This window comes from Sus scrofa, chromosome 5, assembly GCF_054392235.1.
Source record: "Sus scrofa isolate SSC_HxYL_T2T_F1_AM1 chromosome 5, Sscrofa_HxYL_maternal_Yorkshire_Landrace_v2.0, whole genome shotgun sequence".
Lineage (NCBI taxonomy): Eukaryota > Metazoa > Chordata > Mammalia > Artiodactyla > Suidae > Sus > Sus scrofa.
Genome location: NC_139387.1, coordinates 69881015 through 69894888, shown reverse-complemented (window position 1 = coordinate 69894888; position 13874 = coordinate 69881015). Strand labels below are relative to the sequence as shown.

The 13874-nt window shown below is 42.0% G+C and overlaps 1 protein-coding gene across 1 annotated transcript; it reads left to right on the top strand.

The window, feature by feature from the left end:
• The first annotated feature begins 1559 nt into the window (after nucleotides 1-1559).
• Nucleotides 1560-11389, top strand: C3AR1 (complement C3a receptor 1). Its single transcript, XM_021092394.2, has 2 exons — nucleotides 1560-1631; nucleotides 7532-11389. Exon 2 carries the CDS (start codon nucleotides 7542-7544, stop codon nucleotides 8970-8972), a length of 1431 nt encoding a protein of 476 aa, XP_020948053.2. The 5' UTR covers nucleotides 1560-1631; nucleotides 7532-7541; the 3' UTR covers nucleotides 8973-11389.
• Nucleotides 11390-13874: the final 2485 nt, after the last annotated feature.

The following is a 13874-nucleotide window of genomic DNA, read 5'->3' as shown; positions in this document are numbered from 1 at the left end:
AAATAAATCTTATTTCACATGCTTATATATAAGAGGATAATGTGAGTGAGAATTATTTTCCTTTTTTTTTTTTTTTTGTCTTTTTATCTTTGCTAGGGCCGCTCCTGCGACATATAGAGGTTCCCAGGCTAGGGGTCCAATTGGAGCTACAGCTGCCGGCCTACATCAAGGCCAGGGATCCAACCCACAGTCTCATAGTTCCTAGTTGGATTCATTAACCACTGAACAATGACGGGAACTCCAAGAATTCTTTTCAATGTCTCCTTTAAGCAGGAATAATTGCTTCCATCTTCTGCACTTCTTTGCGATGAAAAGAGTTAATGTAGGAAATTAGCTAATCTGATTAACTAATTTAATTAATTAACCTAATTAACTAGACCGGGCGCCTGTTCTCCAGTGCCAAAAGCACTCTCCTGCCCACCTGCCTCTAACTATGCCCCATTTAAACACTTTAAACGACTTGTCACCTCTTTGTAGAGAAGTTCCATGATTCTTTGTTGTTGCTATGTTTGTAGCATGTGGAAATTCCCAGGCCAGGGATTGAACCAGAGCCACAGCAGCAATCCCAGCCACTGCAGTGACAATGCCAGATCCTTAACCTGCTGCATCACAGAACTCTGAAGTCCCATAATTCTTGAAGGATCTGCCTCTTAGATCTTATTTCTAACAGGTCTTATTTCTAACAGATCTTATTTTTACTTTAAGATTTTCCTAGATTGCCCCAAGCTAAATATTACCTGTTATTTTCTACTATTTTATTTCTGCTGCTATTTCTATCACTCTAGCCTGGACTGTGCTACAGTTTTTTTGTTTTGTGTGTGCATATTCCCACCAGACTGTGAATCTCTAGCGATAAGGACATAGCTTCATTTATCTGATTTTGGCATGACGCATTCTTTTACACACCTTACGCACCTAAGAGATGTTATTTGAGATTCATTGCATGGAGTTAGGCAGGTCTTTCCACCATCCACTTCCCACCCCTCCTCTCACATACCAGAGGGTCATTTGTGTGAATTTCTAAAACAAAACAAAAGAAAAAAACCTATAAAGTGAGGCGTTCCACTGTGGCTCAGCAGAAACGAATCTGCCTAGTCTTCACGAGGACGCAGGTTCAATCCCTGGCCTCGTTGAGTGGGTTAAGGATCCTGCATTGCTGTGGCTGTGGCACAGGCTGGTGATACAGCATCGACCCCTAGCCTGGGAACTTCCACGTGCTGTGGCTGTGGCCCTAAAAAGACAAAAAAAAAAGAAAAAAAGAAAAAGAAATCTGTTAAGTGAGAAGCTTATGTACACGAATGCTCCCTCTCTGACAACACTCCGTGTCCTGCAGAAAACCTCTGAAAACTATGCTCTCTGACTTCTGCTTTTTTTTTTTTTTTTAACTTGCCTTATCTAAGACATTTAGAAATGACTCAACTTTGAAACTCTTCCTGTGGAGTCAGATTGTTGTCAAAAGTGTTGGGTTTAAGTTATCGTCAAAAATGAAGAAAGAGGGAAAGAGGAAGAGCTGAGCAAATTTCCTAAACAGACTTTAGGACTTGAGTGTGGTTAAGTGTGGGCACAAGGCAAGACGTGTGGGGACCTCCAGATCGGGTGCGGAAGGCTTCAGCTACAATCTCAGGTTTGGGGTAAGAAAATGGAGATCTGTCTGATGACTCGTGCCTAGCTTGTTTTTCTTATTATAGACAAAAGAGATAGATATTACAATAATAATAATAATTTTTTATTTCACCTTATTCCTTCCCCAGCTTTTATTTCTTCTGTTTTATCCATGCCTACCTTTTCCTTTTTTCTAAATATTCCACATTCTATTTAAATTTGCTCTTGATATATTCATCCTGGAATGAATATTACATTTTCGTGTCATTTCCCTCTCTTAAATTGACTGTTCCTCCTTCTGTCCCTTGGTTCCAGCTTTCCCTAATAGTTTTGTTTTTCAAATCATCAATTGCCTGTTTTTTCTTACTATATATATTTTTTCTCATTCCATTTCCTCTTTTTCTCTTTTCTTTTTCTTTTTTGCTCGTTCCTTATTACTACTGATTCTGTCATCCTATCATTAGTATTTGACTCTGGAATCTTCTTTTCTCCATTATAGTTGAATTTTAGTTTCAGGATTTCATTTATCTTTTTAATTACTGTCAGCTAACTCAGTATTCAAAACTTAAAAAAAAAAAAGGTAAAATACCTTTTAGCTAAAACATTTGGAGAAATATAGAAAGTTATCTTATTCTAAAAGGTTAGACTCAGATTCATATATACTTTCAGAGTTCCCATTGTGGCTCAGTGGCAACAAACCCGACTAGCATCCATGGAGTATGCAGGTTTGATCCCTGGCCTTGCTCAGTGGGTTGGAGATCCAGCATTGCCTTGAGCTGTGGGGTAGGTTGCAGATGTGACTTGGATCCCACATTGCTGTGGCTGTGGTACAGACTGGCAGCTGTAGCTCCAATTCAAACCCTAGCCTGGGAACATCCATATGTCCCAGGTTCAGCCTAAAAAAATCGGTATGATACACACACACACACACACACACACACACACATATATACTTATATGCATATATATACATAATGCTTTCATTACAAGACAGATACTATGTGTTATTTAAAATATAATTCACTGTATCTTTCTTTTTCTTAGCAATGCCAAAGGCTTTTCAGTTATGTGATTATTTATAGTAAAAAGACTATTGTCCTGACTTCATTGGAACTAGGATTTGAAAACCCTCCTAGTTGTGAATATGTGAAAGTCACCTAAGTTGCTGAATTTCAGTGTCAAAACTGCAAAATAAAAATAAAGTCAAGAAGGGAGTTCCTGTTGTGGCATAGCAGAAACAAAACCGACTAGTATCCATGAGGACTCAGTTTGATCCCTGGCCTCACGCAGTGGGTTAAGACTCTGGTGTTGCTGTGAGCTGTGGTGTAGGCTCAGATCCCTCATGGCTGTGGCTGTGGTGTAGGCCGGCAGCTATAGCTCCAATTCGACCCCTACCCTGGGAATTTCCATATACCATGGGTGGGGCCCTAAAATAAATAAATAAATAAATAAATAAAGACAAGAAGAGATGATTGCTATTGGACATTGTCAATGCTGTGGCTTCGGTCGCTGCTGTGGCAAGAGTTCCAACCCCAGCCTGGGAAATTCCATATACCTGAAGCATGGCCAAAAAAAAAAAAAAAACAGAGATGATTGCTAACACTTTCCTTTCAGTCCTAGAATTCTATGACTCTATCCTTCTCCCAATATTTTATGGGTCTTTTCATAAATATGTGCATAGGACAGTGAATCAAGGTAGCTGCCACGGGCAACAGGAAGTTCCCCTGACAAGACTTGAATTTTGGAATAAGCACAGCTACAGAAGGAAAATGAGCATCACTTCTGTTTTTATTGTTTTGTTTTGTTCTTTGACCTTTTGCCTTTTTCTAGGGCCACTCCTGAGGCTTTTTATTATTTTGTTGCCTCAGTTTTTCCTTAACTTCTGCTGATCCCTATGACAGCATTTTGTTGACTCAGCAGGACCTCTGAGTCACAAAATTATTTTGGATCCCTATGAAAGGAAACACAAAATGCTGTTTTGGACAGTAAGAACTGGGAACTGGAAAACGAAAAAGGAAGTTAGAAGTGACAGCATCCTTACTGGTTTAAATGGATGAAACTAAGAATTTTTAATTTAGTTGAAAAAGGGAAAAAAAAGTAAACCCCCCAAAATGATCATCCATCTGTTCAAATAATTTTTAATCTTTCGGTTTCACAAGATGCGCTACATTCTATAAAACAAGCATTTAGGGAACAAGACTCTTTTTTACCATTATGAAATTTAGGACGGGTAGGAGAGCCACGAAAATAATAACACAAGACAAAATGCATCATCTCAAAGAGAATATGAAAAGAAGTTCAACTCACACGCCACACAAAATTTCAGGAGGCTGAAGAATTAAATTATGATTGAGATTATAAGAGAGGTTTCAAGGAAGATACATTAGAGCTTGCTTGATCTTAAAGAATGGCTAGGATTTCAACAGGGAGAAATTAAGAGTGGAGGAAAGAGGAAGTTAAGGGGGAGGCTGTAATTCCAGACAGAATGAAACAGTGTTAGCCAAGGAATAGAAAATGGCATTAACTTGGAATAGTGATTTTTTTCAGGAAAGCCATAAAGTAGAGTAAGTTTACAAGAATGTTGAAAATTAAGGAAGGCCAGAAGAGGGTAGTAAGGGACCAGTGTATCAAATGAGATGTATATTGTGGAGGCTAGACAGGGGAAAAGATGCTTGGATTTGTTGTCTGGATGTAGTTTCAGCAGAGTGATGAGGCAAAAGACCACTTGCAAAGGTCAAGAAATGAGTGGTAAGAACAATAAACCTCAAAATGAGCCAGTGTCCTTGGAAAAGACAAACTAAGTTAAATTAAGAGATTAAAAAGCTTCTTGAAGCAAAGTATGGTCCTAGATTGGATCTAATTGTTGACAAATCATCTCTAAAGGGCATTTGGAGGATAGATGGAAAAAGTGGCTCAAGTCTGATTATCCTTTAAGGTACGATCTTACTGCATATTGTGGAGACTGCTCGTTGATAAAAGAAAGCAGTTTATATAAGAAAATGAGCTTTTACACCCATGTTCATAGCAGAATTATCCGCAATAGCCAAAATGTGGAAGCAATGCAAAGGTCCATCAATGATGAATGGATAAGCAAAACGTGGTACAACCTTATGGTGGAATATTGTTCAACCTGAAAAAGGAAGAAAATTCTGACACATGCTACAACATGGATGACCCTTAAGGACATTTTGCAAATGAAATAAGCCAGTTACAAAAAGACAAATGCTATGTGATACCTTTTATGTGGATTATCTAGAATAGTCAAATACAGAAACTGAAAACAGGAAGGTGATTTCCGGGAGCTGGAGGAAAGGGAAGTAAGGAGTTATTGACTAATAGGTATAAAGTTTCGATTTACAAGTTGAGAAAGTTCTGGAAACTGTGCGATAATGTAAATATACCTAACATTGCTGAGCACTTAAAAATAGTTAAGATGGTATATTTTATGTTATCTGTATTTCACCTCAATCCTAAAAATTGAAAAACTAATATGCACAGTGTAATCTAATTTTGATAAATTTTGCTTAACAAAAAATATGCATACATATAGTATACACATATGTGTGTGAAAGAAGATCTAGAAGGATGTAAATTAAGGCGCTAAAGGAGTAATCACTCACTAATAGTAGATGACATTTTTATTTTCTTATTTTTGCTTGTTTATGCTTTCTCATTTTCTTCATGCATATTTTCTGCTTCTGTGATAACCAAGCTATTTTCCCCAAGTTATATTCATTACAAAGTAAATAAACAAGAAATAAATAATAGGCGTTCCCACTGTGGTGCAGCTCAGTTTGCTGCAGAGGTGAGGGTTTGATCCCTGGCCTGGGAACTTCCATATGCTGTAGGTACAGTCATGAAAGAAAGATAGAAAGAAAGAAAGAAAGAAAGAAAGAAAGAAAGAAAGAAAGAAAGAAAGAAAGAAAGAAAGATAAAGATGATAAGTGGTAAGGAAATCAATGCAAAGAGGGTAAACAACCGTTGAGAAATTTGACAGCAAAAGAAAAAGATGAGGTTGAATCTAAAAGACACAGCTGAGGATTTCCTGTCATGTCTCAGCAGAAACAAATCTGACTAGTATCCATGAGGACTCAGGTTCAATCCCTGGCCTCGCTCAGTGGGTTAAGGATCCGGCATTGCTGTGAGCTGTGGTGTAGGCCAGCAGTTACAGCTCCAATTTGACCCCTAGCCTGGGAACCTCCATATGCTTCAGGTATAGCCTTAAAAAGATAGACAGACAGACAGAAGAGTAAAAGAAACAACTGAGGAGTTCCCGTCGTGGTGCAGTGGTTAACGAATCCGACTAGGAACCATGAGGTTGCGGGTTCGGTCCCTGCCCTTGCTCAGTGGGTTAACGATCCGGCGTTGCCGTGAGCTGTGGTGTAGGTTGCAGACGCGGCTTGGATCCCGCGTTGCTGTGGCTCTGGCGTAGGCCGGTGGCTACAGCTCCGATTCAACCCCTAGCCTGGGAACCTCCATATGCCGCGGGAGCGGCCCAAGAAATAGCAACAACAACAAAAAGACAAAAGACAAAAAAAAAAAAAAAAAAAAAAAAGAAACAATTGAGTCTAGAGCACCTTATTCTGTGATGGTGAATATTTTGAAAATCTGGTAGAGGGAATCGATAGACCTCCTGCCCTGAAAGAAATGAAAATATGTAAAGAAATGAAAATATGTAAATTTTTATAGATCAATATGAGGTGGTGATGGAGCTTCCTAAAGCCCTTTTGTGGATCTCAGGTTGGGAACCTCTGGTCAAGAAGTCATTGTTCACCTGTCCTTTTAACTTGGTCATTTTCAATAGCAATATTAGATGAGGAAAGGAACCAGTGGAAAATAAGAGATAGAAAGTGCAAGAGGAGTTCCCATCGTGGCGCAGTGGTTAACGAATCCGACTAGGAACCATGAGGTTGTGGGTTCGGTCCCTGGCCTTGCTCAGTGGGTTAACGATCCGGCAAGCGTAGGTTGCAGACGCGGCTCGGATCCAGCGTTGCTGTGTCTCTGGCATAGGCTGGTGACTACAGCTCCGATTAGACCCCTAGCCTGGGAACCTCCATATGCCGTGGGAGCGGCCCAAAGAAATAGCAAAAAGACAAAAAAAAAAAAAAAAAAAAAAAAAAAAGAAAGTGCAAGAAAGAGGAGAAATTTATATTGGTAGGGACTTCCAAATGAAGTTATTTGATACACATTTAAATCAGTACAGAAGATTTTAAATTGTCTATCAGAAAATTTTTACTTGTTTTTTATGGCTACACCTGAAGCATATGAAGTTCCTGGGCTAGGGGTCCAACCAGAGCTGTAGGTCTTGGCCTACACCACAGCCCACGGCAACACCGGACCTGAGCCACATCTGTGACCTAAGCTCTGCAGCTTGTGGCAACGCTGTATCCTTAACCCACTGAGCAAGGCCAGGGATCGAACCTGCATCTCCACGGATAGCAGTCACGTTCTTAACGCAATGAGCCACAACAGGAACTCTGTATCAGAAAATGTTTTTTTGTTTTCTTTTGTTTTTGCTTTATTTATTTATTTTTTTAGGGCCGCATCCTCGGCGTATGGAAGTTCCCAGGCTAGGGGTCGAATAGGAGCTACAGCTGCCAGCCACAGCCACAGCCATGGCAATGCCAGATCCAGAACCGTGTCTGAGAACTACACCACCACTCATGGCAACGCCAGATCCCTGACCCACTGAGCAAGGCCAGGGGTTGAACCTGCATCCTCATGGATATTAGTCGGATTCGTTTCCACTGCGCCATAATGGGAACTCTCAGAGAAAGTTTTTGTGTGATCCAATGTGAAGTCAAGGAATATAAACTAAAACAGTGTGAGGGTTTTACAGTTCTACATCTTTACATTGGGAAGGTTAGAATTCTAAGAATATGTTTTTAAAAGATAATTAGCTTTAACATTTTTGTTCATATTTTCATAGACGTTTAGCCATGGAGTCTTTCTCTGCTGAGACCAATTCCACCAACCTCCACTCACAGCCCTGGAATGAACCTGAAATCATTCTCTCCATGGTCATTCTCAGCTTCACTTTCTTACTGGGGTTGCCAGGCAACGGGCTGGTGCTGTGGGTGGCTGGTCTGAAGATGCAACGGACGGTGAACACAGTCTGGTTTCTCCACCTCACCATGGCTGACTTTCTCTGCTGTCTCTCCTTGCCCTTCTCCCTGGTCCATTTGGCTCTCCAAGGACACTGGCCCTATGGCTGGTTCCTTTGCAAGCTCATCCCCTCCATTATCATCCTCAACATGTTTGCCAGCGTCTTCCTGCTGACTGCCATCAGCCTGGACCGCTGTCTTTTGGTACTCAAGCCAATCTGGTGCCAGAAACATCGCAGTGTGCGGACCGCCTTGATGATCTGTGGATGTATCTGGGCCATGGCTTTTGTAATGTGTATACCTGTGTTCATATACCGGGAAACGTTCACCATAGACAACCACACTACTTGTGGCTACAGTTTCTACGGCCCAATAGATTATTCAGAATTCACTTTTGATCTCCTGGAAAACAGGTCTCTTAACAACTCCATTGCTGAGCTGCCTGGAAACATGGATGATAGATTAGATTCTTTCTCTCTACAAACCAATGATTATCCTCACACCACTGGCCTCCAGTCTCAGGTATCTCGAAGACCTTCTGGAGCTACACCTGCTGCAGATTCAGCTAGATCATCTGCTCAACATCCACATTATAATTTATTTAAACTTGCTGATGAGCTTTCACCTGCAATCCCCAGTGAGTTTCCCGTTGAAGATCACAGAACTAAACCACTGGATAAGGCCCATACTTTAGAGTTTTTCTCTAGCGCCTCTGGTAATTCCTTTTACACATCCAATCTATCACCAGATATCCACGATTTTGATGATTTAAGCCAATTTGTCTACAGCCATCAAGCACCAACACCCGAGGTAGTGATAACCATCACCAGGCTGGTGCTGGGTTTCCTGCTGCCTTTCATTGTCATGGTGGCCTGTTATAGCCTCATTATCTTCCGAATTCGTGGAAGCCGCTTCACCAAGTCTCGGAGCAAATCCCTGAGAGTGGCTATGGTGGTGGTGGTTGTTTTCCTCATCTGCTGGGCTCCATACCACATTTTTGGAGTCCTGTTTTTGTTTGTTGACCCAGAGACTCCTTTGGGGGAAGCTCTGTCGTCCTGGGACCATGTGTCCCTTGCTCTAGCCTCTGCCAATAGTTGCTTCAATCCCTTCCTCTATGCCCTCCTGGGGAAAGATATCAGGAATAAAGCAAGGCAGTCCATGCAGGGAATTCTGGAGGCAGCTTTCAGTGAGGACATGACACACTCTACCAGCTGCTCCCAAAACAAAGTCTCTGTGTCAAAAACCAGTATCAGTACAGTTGTATGAAAATAGGAAGCAGCCGACTCAAGCAGAATTTCTTAGGGCTCCACCCAGTGCAACTTGTTTCTTTCTCTCTTTTTCTTTTTTTAGCTTTTTAGGGCCACAGCCGTGTGTTATGTGGAGGTTCCCAGGCTAGGGGTCAAATTGGAGCTGCAGCTGCCGACCTACACCAAAGGCACAGCAACACCAGATCCAAGCCACACCTTCAACCTACACCACAACTCAAGGCAACATCAGATCCTTAACCCACTGATCAAGGCCAGGGGTTGAACCTGCATCCTCATGGATGCGAGTCAGATTTGTTTCTGCTGAGCTATGCTGGGAACTCCCAGTGCAGCTCGCTTCGAAAAAAGATGAGAGATAGAGGAGAGCAGAGGATTTCAGAAACAGACTCAATCCAGAGATTTTTGAAGTGTGGCCCCAGGCTGGTGGCATTAGCATCTTCTGGAAAGTAGTTAGAAATTCAAATTCCTGAACCCCACCCCAACTTGCTGAATCAGAATCTGAGGTGGGGGAGGGGCAAACATTGTTTTCACAAGCTCTCTTCTTTCTGATGAATGCTAAATTTGGGAATCTTTGTAAAAATTGGTCTGCCTCCCTCTGAAACAAAGCCATGTGAGATAAGCAAAGATGCAGTCTGTTTTAAAATGTTTCCGTCATTGGATTTTTTTCTAAATTCCTTCCCAGATTCAATTTAAAACCATTTCTTCTAGTCCTACCTGAGTTAAAGCTGATCATTTATTCTAGGGCTTTTTTGTGGTGGTGGTGGTGGTGGTGGTGGTAGTGGTGATGGTTTTAAATGGAAAAAAAAAGGTGCAGAAAGAAAAAGGCTATGAAAACAAGGAGTTATGAGACTGAATCTGGAGCAGAGTACAATGCCAGATGCCTGCTAGTTGGAATACTCCTGGATACATGGGCATAGGAATCCTGAGTTTCCATTATAACAACTAAATAAGCACCTATTGTGTAAAGACAGACTTCTCAGGAATCTGAATACTTTCTCTTGAAACCATATGTAAGCCTAGGTTTACGGAGTTCTCTGTTTACCCTACCTACCTAAGGATGCTATCACCTGTCTTTCCTTCCTTTTCTTAAGTTCCTTGATTCCTTTATTCTTCCTCTACCTCTAAATCTCCTTCCAGACTTTATGCCTCTAATAACCAATAGTTTCATAAGATGCTACTTCCTTCCTCTCAATCCAAATTAGTATTTCCAAAAAAACTCATTTCAAATGCAAGGAGAAAGAGGGCAGAGGACAGAGCAGCAATTCTTGAATTGACAGCAAAATAACTGAGTACCCTCTAGGCACCCCATCCAACTTTTAAAAACATGATTATAGGTGAGTATCTTTCACACCCAAATACCAGATTTATCTTTGGGTTGTTGTTGTTTTTTTACATCTTTATCTCTACCAAAGTAATACATGCACATGGTTTAAAGAGAATTCAGGAGGTCCTGCTGTGGCTCAGCGGGTTAAGAACACAACGTAGTCTCTGTGAGGATGCAGGTTCGATCCCTGGCTTCGCTCAGTGGGTTAAGGATCTGGCATTGCTGCGAGCTGTGGTCGCAGACACAGCTCAGATCCAGCGTTGCTGTGGCTGTGGAGTAGGCTGGGAGCTGCAGCTCTGATTCAACCCCTAGCCCGGGGAACTTCCATATGCGGTGGGTGCAGCCCTAAAAAAATAAAAAATAAAAATAAATAAAGAGAATTCAAGGCTTACAGTGAAATCTAAGAGGTTTCCCGCTCCACTCTGCCCAGCCCCTCCTTCTTCCCCCTTCCACTTCCCACAGATAACCCCTGTGGCCATTTTAGATGTTTCTTCTGATATGCACCGTGATATCTCCAAGTCATGGCCTTAGGCTGTTAGTTTTCGGAGCCATTATAAAATGACTTCTTGTTTTGAACGATGAAGAGTTTTGTCCAAACATATTCATACGTGCTGTTTAGTCAGCTTCCCGGTATTCATTAACCATTATCCTTTCATTTGTTCATGATCACACATTTCTTCTAGCACGTCGCTCCATTCCAACGGTCCATCTCTCCTTTTTTAAAAATGTTGTGCAACTCCCAATCACCTTCTCATTTTGCTCTGTATATAAAGTTGCATGTGTTAAACCTCTAAATTTGCACATTCGTTGGTACTAAACATAGCCTCGTCTAAGCAGAGTACAGTGATTTATCTGAAAAATAGAAAATGAACTGTTTTAGACTTGCAAGCCACTATCATTTGGTCAGTGATTTTGAGGGGAGGGTCTGGACTCCAAAGAAATTAAAAAGTAGTATGTAGAAAAAGCTTGTCACTAGGAATTCTTTCAGTTGTGCAGTAATAATATCTGATATGATGTGAAATTTGCTATGACACCTTCCAGTTTAATCTGTGTGTATGTTTGATGTGAATAAATGCTTTCTTTCTCCTTGCAAAGAGATTCATGAGTCTTTTTAATTAGAATATATCCTAATCTCTAAATACACAGCAAATCAATCTCATAGTGGGTAGCGGTAGGTTTGCTCTAATGGTGATTAGCTAGGCTCCTGGAAAGCCCAACTCTGCTCACAGGACTGTGGGTGTAAGTCCCAAACTCCTAGGGTTAGTGTATAGGATACCAGGTGAATGATCTTGGCATAGTTATAAAGATTCAGTAGCTGACATTTCGGGACTCCTTTTGAGAGTTCTGTTTACCTTGAGATGTATAGTGAATTCTGAAGAAATTCCCTCATTTCCAATGAAAAACTCTGGTGGAAGTCCCAGACGGGAACCCAACTCCTACTCAAACTGTGGTACTTTAATCCTTAAAATACCCTTTGTGGCTCAGCGGTTAACGAATTCAACTAGGATCCATGAGGATGCAGATTTGATCCCTGGCCTCGCTCAGTGAGAAGGATCCAGTGTTGCCCTGAGCTGTGGTGTAGGTTGCAGACATGGCTCAGATCCTGTGTTGCTGTGGCTCTGGCGCAGGCCGGCAGCTGTAGCTCCAATTCGACCCCTAGCCTGGGAACCTCCATATGCCACAGGTAGGGCCCTACAAAGCAAAAAAAAAATATTAATAAAAATCCCAGAATGCAATCAAGGTGACTTGGTCCACACACCAAACTGCAAGGGGGCGGGAGGGGGGCCTGCTTCTCCCAACAATCGTTTGCTATATTTAATAGCATTTGGAAAAATGAGCGTTAAAAGCATGCTTTTAATTCTTCCTTCCCATCCATCGTACCAAAAACCTCAGGATCAATTAAACAAACCCAGTGAGGGGGTGGGGGAGGATGGGCAATTGAAAACAAATGCTTTCATGTTTCTTTTCCTACCCTAGCAAAAAGACATTTGAGGAGTTCTCTGGTGGCTCAGCACGTTAAGGATCCGGCACTGTCACCACTGTGGGTGGCTCAGGTCCCATCCCTGGCTTGGGAACTTTCGCATGCCACAGGTATGGCCAAAAAAGGTGGGGTGGGAGTGGGGATTATTTAAAAAAAAAAAAAAAGAAATTTGAGACCAGCACCAGTAAGATAAAACCATAAACATTCTTTTTTTTTTTTTTTTTATTAAGAAAGCATGCAAAAAAACAACTTGTGAGATCATACACGCCCTTCCCAGCCTGCACCAATGCAAAGCATTATGGGTGGTATGAAGGACTCACCAAACCAGAAACATGGGGATTGAAGGGAGAAAGGCAGGGATGGGTGGATCTATGCCAAATCGCTCCTTCCGTCCCTCTCCTCCACTTTCTCCCTTATTTCCTCTTGTAGGCAGTAAGAGTCTGCATTTTTGCACACATCACCCAATACAACGACAATGACGATACTTTTAAGGCCAGCAATGCTGGGCCATCAAGAAAAAGTAGTATTCTTCCCATTTCATGGAGGGGAGGGGAAACTGAGGCCCAAAGAGGGTCAGGTTTGTCCTGTGCCGTTTAGCGAGGCTGGGTTTAGTGGAGAGGAGCTAAAATCCCAGGAGGCCTAACAGCCAATCCCCAGCCCTAGCCCCAGACTTCAGCTAGGCAGGCTGCCCACCAGAGTTCTTAAGGAGACTTGTTTTCAGAAGACACAGATGAATTCTCAACAAGGGACATTTACATGTCTGAGTGAGCCTACCCTTGAAAATCCTGTCCGGATCTGAGTAGAAAAGGGGTTTAGAAAAGAGTGATGATTGGTAATGAAGGAATCTTAGGGAGAACAGATGGGACGCTGTGTGTGGGAGGCACCTTGATGGGGAGAAATAAGGGAGACACGCCTAAGAGAGGGACCCTGGGCAAAGGCATGTCTCCACCCTTGAAGAGCAATTTTCCTTTTCCAACGGGAAACATTCAACCCCACCAACTGCCCTCCAACACAATGGGGGTGTTCACACCCCTCACACCCCCATGTCCTACAAAGAACCTCAAAGAAATAAAGTGCTGTTTAGTTAACTGCCCTTTCTCGCCCCCTGACTTCAGCCTCACTGGATTTCTCCAACAAACTCTCACATATGACCGCTTACAAAGAAAGGAAGGAGTGGATGGGGTGGGGGAAGCAGGAGAGCAGGAAAGCCTGGGTAAATAAAAAGAATATGAACAAAAAGCAGAGAAATCACAGAGAGAGTGGCTTTGTCCGTTCTGCAACATTTTGTCCTGCAGCTTTGAGAAAGCGAATATCCAGGAAAATAACAACCAAAGTAAAATTCGTCTTCCCTCTTGTAACTAAAATTCAACAATGAATATCAAATAGACACTGAGTACTTTGCGGCAATAAATCACGGCCGCTTCTTGTTGGAGGAGGTAAGTTATCCCTGTACCTTTTTCGAGGGTGGGGGGAGTGTCTCCCTTGGCCCTCATGGAACTCTTCCCTTTAGATAATTTATTCCAACCTCTGCCAATTTCCTTCACCCCTCAAAAGCCTAACTGCAAAAGCCTTCAGCCCCAGTGATCCGGAGTCCAAGA

What these genes read in the sequence shown, in the direction of transcription:
- C3AR1 (XM_021092394.2), top strand. Translation starts at nt 7,542, where the DNA reads ATGGAGTCTTTCTCTGCTGAGACCAATTCCACCAACCTCCACTCACAG.